The sequence below is a fragment of the Parasteatoda tepidariorum genome, chromosome 7, assembly GCF_982258835.1.
Source record: "Parasteatoda tepidariorum strain Cologne lab strain chromosome 7, Ptep-v5.0, whole genome shotgun sequence".
In the NCBI taxonomy this organism is placed as follows: domain Eukaryota; kingdom Metazoa; phylum Arthropoda; class Arachnida; order Araneae; family Theridiidae; genus Parasteatoda; species Parasteatoda tepidariorum.
The window spans coordinates 21371305-21385212 of NC_141761.1; the positions used below are offsets into that span (position 1 = coordinate 21371305).

General features: G+C 26.1%; 1 protein-coding gene across 1 annotated transcript in view; it reads right to left on the reverse strand.

The window, feature by feature from the left end:
- Positions 1-10459, reverse strand: part of LOC107454018 (synaptogenesis protein syg-2) — a 239538-nt gene extending 229079 nt beyond the window's left edge. Inside the window, exon 1 of the mRNA XM_087167468.1 lies at positions 10024-10459. Within this exon, the coding sequence (XP_087023594.1) occupies positions 10024-10093 (70 nt within the window). The 5' untranslated portion in view covers positions 10094-10459. The remainder of the gene's footprint in view (positions 1-10023) is intronic.
- Between the last annotated feature and the right edge of the window lie 3449 nt (positions 10460-13908).

The following is a 13908-nucleotide window of genomic DNA, read 5'->3' on the forward strand; positions in this document are numbered from 1 at the left end:
ATTGACCACCCTCGGGACCAAGTCAAATGGTCACTATATAGAGGTGGTCACTTTACGAAGACTCTTTAAAAAGGACTCTTGAAATATAACTTGTAGAGAATGGTCACCTTACTCAGGCGTTCACTTTACCCAGGTGGTCACTTTTACAGGTTCCGTATATATATATATATATATATATATATATATATATATATATATTTATATATATATATATATATATATATATATATATATATATATATATATATATATATTTATATATATATATATATATATATATATATATATATATATATATATATATATATATATATATATATATATATATATATATATATATATATATATATATATATATATATATATATAATAAATTAATAATCTGTTACAGATAATTGTACGAAATAATTAGCAAATGAAGTTATACAAGAGATCGGCTAACTATCTGTTTATAGGCGAAAAGTAATTTAAGTTTCCAATTTGAAAATGAAACAACCTAAATACTTCAAAATAATTCAAAGTACTGAGGTTATGGAAGCGCGAAAAAATTATCAAATAAATAAACCAGTAAGAAATTAATAAATCAAAACGAACTTAATGAGTTTTAAAATGTTATTTGATAGTGAAACTGTCACCTATGTCATCCTAACACTATATTATCTAACAGCCGTAAATCTGATTTACTCCAGTTTCTGAAAAACAACCATAACGTTTAGCTTTCTAATTACTGTCTAATGAAATTTGTTGGAATACCTTTTTTCACTGCCACCCATTCTCTTCCGCAAGCATGATTATATTGGCGTAGATTGAGAAATAGGCATTAAGTGAGGTTTGAGAAAGCATGCGTTTGGAACAGATAGCTGGAAATTTAACAATACATTAAAATGAGTAACAACTCTGATCTTGATAATAATCCACTAGGTGAACATTTTACCCATTATGCATTACTCATTTATGTTTTACCATTAACTAACATATTGAATTTCAAAATTTTAACTATTCAGTGTGTGTTCTAAGTAATGCATAAATGGTTTGTCACCATGGATACAATTACCCCAAAAAAAGTAGCTCAATAAGCTCGTGTGGCCAAACAATGACCTATTTCTAGTTCTCCGTCTGGATGTTGGAAGAAAACTGGTGTGTATGATGACAAACTAAAGAAATTAGGAGATGATGAGAACACCAGTGAACTAGAAAAACCAGTTGTACTTCCGATGGTTTTATTTTTGGGGTACCAAGTGTTCATAAAGTTTATTTCTACAATTTCTTCAAGAGATGTTCTTTGATGAATTATTCGAAGAATATTGGCATTAAATCAGCAAGAATTGTTCGATTTAATGAAAATAAACAAATTCTTTATTCGAACATGCAAAGAGATAAGGTAGAAATAGCAAGGGGATTTTGATCCCAGTAATGAATTTTTATCAGTCACGGGGGAATCACAAGTTGTGTAAAGTTCCTATTAAATCCTGATAACCCGGATTAAACCAAGAACTACTCAATGTGAACGATGAATCAATGGGGTAGAATCACAAAAGAAAGACATTCCAATACTACAACCCAAACTGACTTCATAATACAACAAATATTTGGGTAGAGTTGACACGATGAAATGGTGTGATCGAAAATACCGGATCCGGATAACAGCACAAAAATGGTATTTTTTCTTTGTCTACTAATAAAACACTGGTGAATCCTCGTGCACGGTTTTACATATCAAATGATAAAATTGCATTGTTAGAATTTAAGAGAATGATCACAATAAGATAGCTGGAATTATCTTCATAACTCTTCTATACCATAAAAGGCGGAAAGCATTGTTTAGCTAAAGTTATGTTTATAAAACTGATCAATTATGTTCTTGTTGTCATCAAGGAGTCTGGTAATCATTAAGCGGAACGAACAGAAAATGGTGAAAATCGAAAATGTGAAGTGTGCAAAGCAAATAGAAAAGAAATCAATGCGACATTTGTAATGTCGGATGTGTCGGATTAATGTAGAATGCTTTGAACATAGGCATTGTAACTTAATAAAAGCAGCCATGATCTCCAGTTAAGAATCAGATTAGATAAAATGCCAAAGCTTTTGAAAAAAATAATGTTTTTCTTTCAATTTCGAAATAAACCAATATAATATATGAAAAAAATAGCAAACAATTGCGAGTTAATGATAATTTTCAATAAAATGTGTTAAAATAACAGTTTTAGGCATGCGTTATTTGCTTGTAGATTCAGATAGAAACAAACAAGTTAAACTCCTGCAAACAGAAATATTTATTTAAATAATTAATATTTGCTTTCCTTCGAAATTCGATCATGAAAATTGCATAATTAATCATTGTAATATCTAAAACAGTTATATAATAAAGTTTGTTTTATTTATTTAAATCAAAATCATTAATGTGACATAATATTTTTATCGTCAGAATTTAAAAAAAACCCAAATGCAATCCAAATAGAATACAAAATTCCAGGCAAGACATCCGAGTATCGCAATTTAACTGTTTACTGAAGATTTAATATAATCCTTTCATTCAAAATTCCATATTTTGCAATGCATCATTCACAAGAGCTAGTTTAAATCTTTTAGTAATGTATTCTAAGCTCATTATTGATCGTTAAATATTTACATTCCAGACGCATATGCATTCTCTGCACTGGAAGTTCAATTAGTAAATAGATCAACACTTCCTAGTCGCCTTTATCAGATTTCCCAAAATACCTTACTTGACTTTATGTTACAATTTTGCTTTGTATTCGACACATTGTGCAGTGAATCTTTTAGATCTATACTAATCAACTAAATCTGAAAGCTTCTAACTTCAATAAACGATACTTTGTACTTTGTGACAGACTTTTATGAGTTTCTATCGAAGAGTCCATTTATCAAATTATTTAATAGTTTCACACTTCGGTATGTGATAAAATCTCTAAATCTGTGCAGTTAATTTTTAGTTGCAAACTCATCTTTGTATGATATTTTTTAAATATTTCAACAATTATTTTTAGTAAATTATTACAAAAGAAAATTTTATTAAAAAGATGGAATTAAATTGAAGGGAACTAAATTTAAATTTTTCATCAATTATTGTAATAATTAAAATGTTTTTAAAGGTACGAAGTAATTTTGGACAAATAAATGACTAACACAACCGATTTGCTAGGAACCTGGAGATATCAGAAGCATTTGTGTCTTGTGTGTACTTTGCTCCTTACAGACCGCTCTTAATATATATTTTTAGAATCTTTATTGAAGATGAAAACAAATAAATGTACTATTTGGTTAACACAGAAAAATATTTTAGTAAACGAAACAAAACGCTAGAGTAATTTTTTAACATTGTCTAGGAAGGTAGTTGGTCATATAAACGCACAACATATTATGTAACATAATATAACATTATATAACATCACAACATGTTGATTCGTGTTTAGTACTTTTTGGTTGAATAATCGGTTTTCAAACCCTTTCTTCAGTTTGTAATAAAGGAGGTTTTGCACAACTAACATATGCTTATCAACAATGTTTTGCAGGATTCGATTTTTTTTGCTATTTAGCAATTAATTTGTAGCCCTGAAAAAGTATACTTTTTAACTGTACTTTTTGACAATGATTTAGAAAATATATACTATACAAGGTGCGCGGCTTTAATTTATTACTGCCATGGAATTATCAATATTAAAAAATTTTAAATTAATTCGATGTTTTTTTTTTTTTTTTTTTTTTTTTTTTTTTTTTTTTTTTTTTTTAAATCCTCCACTCCAAACTTTGAACAGTTATAGAGCATTCAGAGAATTATGCATAATCATGATCTATACACTGAATTACAACAATGAATTTTTGTAAAAATAATTAAATCATGCAGAGTCACATGGTTGAGAGAATCTATCTATGTGATAATCCAGTCCCAACCAAATATATAACATTTTCCAAAATTTCAGGGACGAAAGATCATATCCGCCATGCAAGAGATGGTTCAGAAACATTATCCTTTGTTTGATTCAAAAACCTGCATGAAAGTCTTATTAATATATAAAAGAATATTCCAAAAAGTAAGAATATGTCAGATATATATTTTAGAAAACCGTTCACAAAAAATAATGCATATTGCATTTTTATTGCATATGGAACATAAATAAAGCTCAAAGAATATTTTGCAAATCTAGACAAATCTCTAGAAATGTATAGCAATAGTGAGTCTGATAGGAACTGCCTCCTTCGAGTTTTCTTACAATAAGAAAACATAAAATCTTAAGAAAAGTTTAAGAAAGAAAAATACATAAAATTCTTAACGTGATTTTCTTTTGTGAGTCAATCTTTACACAAGAGTCGTTTGATCGACTTTTAGGTCCAGTGTGAAGACAATTCGATTCGATTTAAAAAACGATGACTCTGTTCACGTTTTTGAGAATTTTGTTTTCAATTCGTTTCCGTAGGTTATTATTGTTATTTTCATTTTTTCTTCTTCTTTTTTTTCAGAATCCGAAAGAGAAAAACGTGAGAAAAAAATCAAAAGGTCTCGAAACCTCAATTTTCTACTTTGCGTTAGATTTTTTCCCCCTCCTAGCTCTCTGATCGAATTCAACATCGATTTTTTTAAGCAGTCAGAATATGAAAAAAAGTTCTCAGTTTTTGATATTCACCTTTTCGTTTTATTCCATTCAAATCATTTTTTTTTAACTTTGACTTATAAAATTGATAAAAAAAGCATGCAGCACCTTTCAAAAATATTCATGTAGATTTAAGACTGTTCTCTTCTAAATAAAATGGTTTTGCTTAAAGTAATTAAAATACTTTTTTTTATTTCACTTTTATATTTTTGTTTTATTGAAAACAATATGAAATACAATACTATGATACACTCGAAATTAAGATTATATACAACACATAATACGGATGAATAACTAGCAACTCTTTTAAAAGAACTCTTCTTGCTTCGCACACTGACAGAATTTGAAGCGAATGATGCAATATCATTCAAATTAATAAGGTGCTAAGCTCAACCTTATTATTGTATTTTTTAAATTTTATTTCACAATTCAATTATTTAAATTGAACCGATGCATAATTTAATTTTACAAATTACTGATTTTTCGACAAATTCGCATTGTATTATGGTTCAAAATATTGATAATGCTGTCTTTGCAATTTTGAAAAAATGAGCAATAAAAGCAACAAAAAAAATAATAAAAATATTTTTTTTTTAAAAATGAATAACTTTTCATTAGTGGTCGATTCTCAACGCAAAACGACATATTCTTAATGGTTTAAGGGGATGACCTCAAATATGTTAATTAGATGGTCCAGACGATATTTTAAGTCTCAAAATCAGACTGAAAAACGTATTTTCTCTTAATAAATAGACTTTTTTTCAACGGATATAGATACCGAATCGTTAAAATACAGTAGCCTCAATTCTGGGAAATATGGCCCGCCCCAGGTCAGGATAATGGTAAAAAATTTAGATCCCTAAACGTTAAATTCCCTTCTTGCGAATTTCGCCATGTCTCGAAAAATTTTACGCAAATCTAAGCTTTTTTGCAACAATTATAAACTTTATTTTTTTTTAAAAATATGTTCATGCAAAAAATGTTTTTCAATAATAATGTATTATTTTCTAATAATAATGTATTATTTTTTAATAGTAATGTATTATTTTTCAATAATAATGTATTATTTTAATAATAATGTATTATTTTTTAATAATAATGTATTATTTTAATAATAATGTATTATTTTTTGATAATTATGTATTATTTTAATAATAATGTATTATTTTTTTAATAATAATGTATTTTTTGATAATAGTCGATGAATGTTCCAATTGTAAGGTATACAAATTTTTATATCGTTGAGAAACTATGGCAAAATATAACATTTGAAAGAAATCGGTTGAATGGTTCCTGAGAAATCAAATTTGAAAAAAAGTCTTATATTTAAAATTTGATTACTCAGGAATTATTTTACCGATTTCGTGCAAATTTTGTATTTTGCCAAACCAAATTATATTATTTAAATTAATGTAAAAAGTTCTAAACCTTATAATTCCCAATATTCTGGAATAACTTTCCCAATATTCTGGAATAAAATAATAAAAAATAAATGAGTATTAAAAATAAATATTTGCTCGGAAGTGTCTTCGGAAAAATGAATTTTATAATGCTGTGCAAACATCTTTCAAGTCACTTAAATTCTCGAGACATGGCGAAATAGTAAAATTAACAAGTCTGAAACTTGAAACGCTATCCTGACCAAACTATTGGGACCATACTTCCTAAATTACGGATACCGCCTAGATTCAAAGAATAAAGAATCGAAATGCATCGGAAATAATAGTTATTTTTATTCATAGAAAGTACGATTTGTGTTTTATTTCGTAACATAAAAGTTTGTGCTGTAAGTAGCATATTTTAGGTCAGCCGTTGAATCTTAAAGATTGTGACCTAGAACGTGAAAATCCGATCATCAGAACAAAGTTTATTTAAGGTGTCTCGCTTAGTTTTCAGTATGTTACACAAAAAGTTTCATTAAATTTTGACTCAGTAAATACAAGCTGTTTGTTCATAAAAATTCTGGATAGCATAATATGGATTCGTGTCTTATTTTTATTAACTTATAGGTTTTACATGTAAGTGATGCTCATATAATCGCTAAGGATGAAATTAAAATTTTATTCTGTACTTAAAACTATAAGCTATCATACTGCAATTCAATGTTTTTTACATCGTTGTAAATTCAAGTAAAATTGATCAATAATAAAAACAAAGAAAACTTAAAACACTACATGAATGAATGAATGAAATTTACTTCATTTTTTGTTGTTTTATTTAGTATTATTATTTTTTTAATATTTTTTTTTTTTGAATTGCTTTAACGTTCAAAGCCAAATATACAGAAATATGTAATCAAATAATTCTAGTTTAAATAAACAAACGATGAATTAACATTTAGATTATTTAACTTGGAAATTGTAAATATTTGAAATTAAATAAGGTTAAACTAGGTTTTTTAGGCCTTTTTTTTGCTGTTGATATTTCATGTTTAAAAATTTATAAAAAAGTTTAAAATTCTATGAGAAGAAAAATTAAATATAGCGAATTGCTGTTTTAAATCATAAAATCATTTCTTTTAAGAATTTAAATGTTTTCAAACTATTTTAAAATAATAAAGAAAACTATTTTCGGAAGGGAAAATAACTCTCTCACAGGCGAGTAAGTTCGAGAGTCTATTGAAAGCTTATTCAGTTTTAAGTGCCTAGATTTAAATTAAAAATTTGAAATCGTGCTCAAGAATGCTCACTTTTTTGTAAACCGGAATTAAGTATTCCTTTAAACAATTGTTGAAGATACTGCGAAATACTTTTTACAGTTTAAGTATTCTGTCTAACTTTTTGCTATATGCTTCAAAAATTATATTTTTCAATGGAATGATTTACTTTCTGACATCATCTATATAACAAAACCAAATCATACTGTCAAAAGGTTACTTAAGAGTCAGAGATGCAAAAAATACAAAAATGCAGTGAAAATCAACAGTAAATAAGGCTATGAATGTTGATTGTAACAGTCCTTTTTCTTTGTTTTCTAGGAAATTTTTCGGTTGAAGTTTGTGGGCATTAAATATTACGCCACCAAATGATGTATACCAATACAAATTAGTTTTAAGATGTTCAGCATTCCATCTAAAAATTATGTTATGGTATTAATAAAATCAAATGTTCAATTTTAATATCTGAATACCAAAAATAGACATTCTCTGCCACATCATAATTTGATAGTAACAACAATATGCATTTAGAGTTTTCTAGAAGTGCTCAGAAAACTAAATCTAGTATGAATAGACAAAAGCCACCATATATTTATGCTATAATTTGCCAGAGGAAGAATATTGAACCATTTCTTCCCCTACAAGGCTTATTTAAGCAAGAAATAATGAATCTGCAGCAGAGTTTCAAGAAAGTATAGTTTTAGAGGATCCAAAGATTAGGATGACTTACAGATTTTACATTAGTTTTGTGTTATCTTTTAGTTTCCTATTTTTACTCTACAGTGATTTAGTTTTGCTAATATTGCAAAGATATTTACTAGTCAAAATTAAATTGAATTACACGCTGAATAATGGGAATTATTTTTTATCTAATAGCATATTTTCATATAAAAACATAAAATTTATGGAAAGCATAGATATTTATAACATAAATGTTTACTTATTTAAAAATAAAAATTTCTTAAACTTATTTTACTTAACTAAAAACATTGCTTACTTGAAATTATAAAGATCATTGAAGTATTTTCTTTCATAACTAATTTAAATATTTATATAAATATCAAATTTATTAATTGTTTGATAAAATCAAATTTCTAGTTCTTATTTTATACACTTAAGTACTAGCATAATTTCGATCATTATATTTACTTTAGTATCTCAAAACTTGAGTTAATTTTTTTCAACTGTCCTTTCACAGATTATGAATATAGAATTTTAATAATGTATATTTGCGAAGCATTTTAAAATGATTAAATAGTTTTCCGCTTAATGAGACATGTTTTTTATTATTGTTTGAACTGTGGATAATGTATTTGTTTAGCAAAAAAATATTCTATTCTTTATGCTTTCCAACTGAAAAGAATTTTAAAAAATCTTCCTTTTCTAAAAGAATCAAGGAGTAAACACAAACAAATAAAGAATATCGTTCAATAATTAATACAATGCATATTTGTCTCTGTGATAGAAATAAAAGTTATATTTATTGAGGATACAAAGTAAATAAAGTTCTCTTTCTGCTTAATATAAAAAATGCATGACACACGTAATAGTTCAGGTTTTTATAGATTGCTTTTAAAATGTATGAAATTCTTCTAAAAATGTTTTTAATTAAATAATAATTTTTGCCTCTGAGTTAGTTTAAACCTTGTTTTTGTTTTCATAGTTATTATTTAATTCAAACTATTGTAGGGTTTTCTTGTTGCAGTTGTTATTTTTTATTTTTATCATTTTGTTTGCATTTAAGTTAAGAAAAAATCACTTATGTGTAACTGCTTACCAGTAAAAACTGACATTATTGGTTCCAACTTCCCTCTTCTAAGCAGTAAATTCTTTCAATTTTAACATTTCGAATTAATTTTCCGTCCGTGTAACAAAGCAAATGACTTATTTTTAAACTTTTTCTTGTATTCATGAATAATAAAGGCATTTTAATCAATCCTTTAATGAATCATCTTTTCTTAACTTTTAAATTATATTTAAAAAAATTTAAGTGATAAAAAGGTGCATTAAAATTCTAAATACAATAAATTATTAACATAATAGCACAATTTTATATTATAATGATATACATTGCTTTTAAATATATTTTATGCATATGTTGTAATTAAATACCATATTTAAGAATATTTAAAACATTAAAAAAAAATGTTTGCACAAATGACTTTTTTATTAGACCAGCGACGGATGTTTGAATTCTAAAATAAAGGGTAAACACTTTTTTTTCTTCAAAACATAACTAGTACCTGTATATAAATATTACTTATAATAATTTTCATTCTGAACTCTTATTTTGCTTTTTAAAACTAACTTTTATACTAGTAATAAAACGCAAAATTAGAGACAGTAATTTTAAGCCCCCTCTAAAATATGCAGTATTCGCATCATTAACATTTAAAACATTTAACATTTTGTATCTTGAAGCTTTATAATATACACACATAAAAAATAAGCATCATTAAAATAAATAATTTTGTACGTATTTAGCAGTCATATATAATTAAAGTATTATGCTTACTACTTCTATTCTTTGCATTTTTTTAGTTTGAATTGTTTATGAGTGATGTAAATTAAGGATGAATGGTGTAAAGTATAATTTTTTATTTTTGTGTTTATATAAATACAATTATAATGTTTCTCATTTTCCCATTTATTTTGTTTCCTGCCAAATATTTGACCGACTTAACATTTAAATGGATTTTTCAGTATTTAGTTTTGATACAAAATATTAGCAGTGTAAATATGAATATTTACACTTACCAGCATAAATGAATTTGAAGTAGAAGACAAAATGCAAAAACCATCTCCAAAGACATTTTATCCACTTCATTTCAGCACTTCAAAAATAACTTTTTTCAATAAAAAGGAAAGTTTTTAAAATGAATTCCTACTGCAAATTGTTATTTTTCACAGTTTTCATCATTACCAAAATTTATCCTGATCAGTATCATTAAATGTTCATGCATTAATTTTATTTTATTTTGATGTTTACATTGTGACTCAAAGAGTTGTTATCCTATATTTTATATTGTTTGATACAGAATAATAAAATGCATTATTTGACGCGCGATATATTGGCAAATTATTCGCCAGTCATCAAAAGGAACACTTAGTTTATAAGAGCCGGCATTCAGAAGCGCATGCCGTCCGTATCCAATTCCTCTACCGAACTGTCGTCTTATTATCCAGACTAGCCGACTACAATGGTTGCCAAAATCGTAAATTGAATGAAAGTCGCCAATGGAAATTTCGATGCATCGCCAAATTTAGGGTAGCTTTTAAAATATATTTGTCAAAAATGATATTTATACAAATGCTTTTTATTATCAAAAATAAATTATACTTTTACAGGACGTTAATATTATTTATCATTCTTGAAGAGAAAATTATATTTCAAATACTATGAAAATCTTAATTGGTTTTAATTTTAACTTATGAAAATATATTTTTTAAATCTTTATCTTGTAAAACTTTTCACTGAAAACATAACTGCTCATTCACGAAAAATGAATTCCTAGGTTTAATAAGCGAATAATAAATTAGATAATCTATAGTTACATAATAAATTTAAGTCCATAGTCTAAGAACTCTTATAAATAAAATAAAATAAATTTATTAAGTATATTTGAGATGATGATTGGAATGAAAGATTAAAAAATCAGCGCTACGTATATGCTCAAGGAATTATTAATTTTTTTTATTATAACCTTACATTAAACTGCTCTTACATTTTCAATATTTTAAAAGCCATATTTTTAAGAGATATATATTTTATTTGCTATTAACTAACATATTAATATAGATTAATTTTATACAAGTTCTAATATACCACTTGTATAAAATATCTAAATTACTAATTTTCTAGCCTGACGAAAACTTAGCACTGCTTTTTTAACTATTGAATATATCTCTGTCAATTTTTAATTGTGTTTTTTAAAACATTTCAGTAAATTACTTACTATTTATTACATTCAGTATTTATTGCCTTCAGTATTTACTACACATCAAAAAACGATACTGATTGTAACTTGTGAATTTACATTGAAGGAAAATATATTTTTTCGAAATCAATTCACGGAAAATATCTGCTAATTATCTGCTTGGACTGTATTTTCCTTAAGAAATTTCTAAGCATTTGAAAGTATTCATGCTACATTTCGTTGCCTGAATCATATCATTATTTGAAGGCTTTATTCTTCATTAAAATTTATAAACCATTTTTTTTAAATGCCTGTGAAAAATAAAGATTTTAGTATAAAATATTCAGATACTCCTATAAGCACTTTTAATACTTTATTATAATTTGCAATAAACAGAATATAATTAAAACTATTATTTAGAGAAAGTAGAATGTTTTAATGCTTTTGTAAAAAAATGTTTTTACTATTATATCACGCTCCCAAATAAAACGCAAAAAACGGAAATTACGAGTGAAAAAAATTCTAAGGAGTATCATCTTACTTCCATTTAATTTTTATTTCGAAAAATAAGAATTATGGAAAGTTCCAGTTGAGAAAATACGCCGTTTTGTTTTATTGTATAACCGAGAACAACAAAATTAAACTTGGATATTACATACCTTTCTATGCAACTCGGAAGGCAATGGAACATCATATTTGTAAAATAACTACACCATTTTTATTATTTATCCCAAAAGAAAATAAAAAGAAAATGAGATAAAATCTCAGAGAAGAGTTTGAGAACACTAGATTTTATCCGTGTTTTATGACTGTTTTTTAATTTTTTTTAATGCTATATTGAACATTTACTATTTTTTAACTTTTATATCAGTTTACAAACCATTTCTAAACGTTAAAAATGCTTTCAAAAATAAACAGATTATGTATTCTTTAACAATGAAAACATTTCAAAACAATCTTTATATCATTTTCTTAAATATAGTTTAAAACGAAATATTTTAATACTTTTGATAACAAGATATTTTTGATCTCAGAATCATCTCAGTAGATATTCTTTTCGTTAAAAAAATTGGTATTCAACTTCTTTTTTGTAAATCTATTATACTTTCTATATAATATATTTTCTTACTCTCTATAACACTGTCAAAAACAGTTTTTGTTGCTACCCGTAAATTTTACTTTACACTAAATAACCGATCTCCATTTTAATTAAAAGATAGTGCATAATTGTATTTTTACTTCAATTATTTCAAATTCCGAAAGCAATTCTTTACATAGTTGAATTTAGTGCAGAATAAAATATATTTTTAGAGATTCCCACTACATCTGTAAAAACACTAGAATAGAATTCGAGAACCGTTATATGATAGCTAACGTTTCGAATTCATTAAAATTTGTTATTGATTCTCCTACTTTCGTTTCCGCTAACACATTTGAATGTTTAAGGTTAAGAAAAAAGACCTTTGGCAGTAAATTAAATCAAATATAAATAGCCAATCCATGCATTCCTTAACTTTCCTCGGTGAAAACTTTCTAACTAATAAATAACACTTGAGTCTTTTTTTTGTGTGTGTCCTGTGCGACCTAACCCTGCAGCCATACCCTCCGGGTCATTTTCAAAAGTTATTATACTTACTAATTTTTGTGTATAGTGCGCAAAATAAAAATAAAAAATTTAAAAAAAACGAACCAACTTGAATAACTATTTACTTAATGTTCGGATGCTAATTAATAAGTGCAGACTTTTAAGTTACGAAATCAGACACAAAAACGTACTTTCTCTAAATAAATATACAGTTTTTTTCAAAAATTCAAATTTCTGACCCCCAAGACAAAGAGGGTAATAGCATTCTTTGAAATATGATTTCTATAGTTTGGTCCAGAGAGCGATTCAAATTTTAGATCCATTAATGTTATTTATACTTTTTGCTTATTCAGGCATATCTTGAGTAGTTTTAAAGCAAATTGAAAAATGTTTTCCTTTTATTATAAAATTCGTTTACCCAAAGATAATTTCATGTAAAAAGTAACTTTTAGTAAATATTTAATATTATTTTTTTAATTTTATTTAATAATAATAGAAAACATTTTGAATTGGAAGGTATAAAGAACATACTTTTGCATGACAAAATATAAAGTTAGAATGAAATTGATCAACTGATTTAGTTTTATATTTTGTCATGTAAAAATATATCCCTTAAAATGATATAAAGAATTGTATGCCTTACAATTCAAAAAAATTCAACAAATATTAAGTAAAAAATACAAAAATGATAAATATGTATTGAAAGTTATATTTTGCATTGAATTATCTTTGCATAAATTAATTTTATAATTATGTGCAAAAATGTCTAGAAATATGGTGAAATACGCAAAAAAGTAAAATTAATATTAAGGGGTCTAAACTTTGAAACGCTCTCCTAACCAAACTATTGGTACCATATGTTCCGGTTTGCGACTACCCCTATATACTGGTCAGAAATACTTTGAAACTAAACTTCGAAACGCTCTCCAGACCAAACTATTGGTATCATATAAACTAAAGTAAACAACGTTTAAGAGCACAAAAAATATTTATAAATGTAGACAGCTGTTTCGGATGCTCAAAGGGCAACCTTCATCAGTGCAACAGAAAGAAATGAGAGTAAACAGGGTAAATATAGAGAAATGTGACGTCAACACGGCCAATAAGAGGGAAGGGTGAATGGATGACGACGAATGGGAA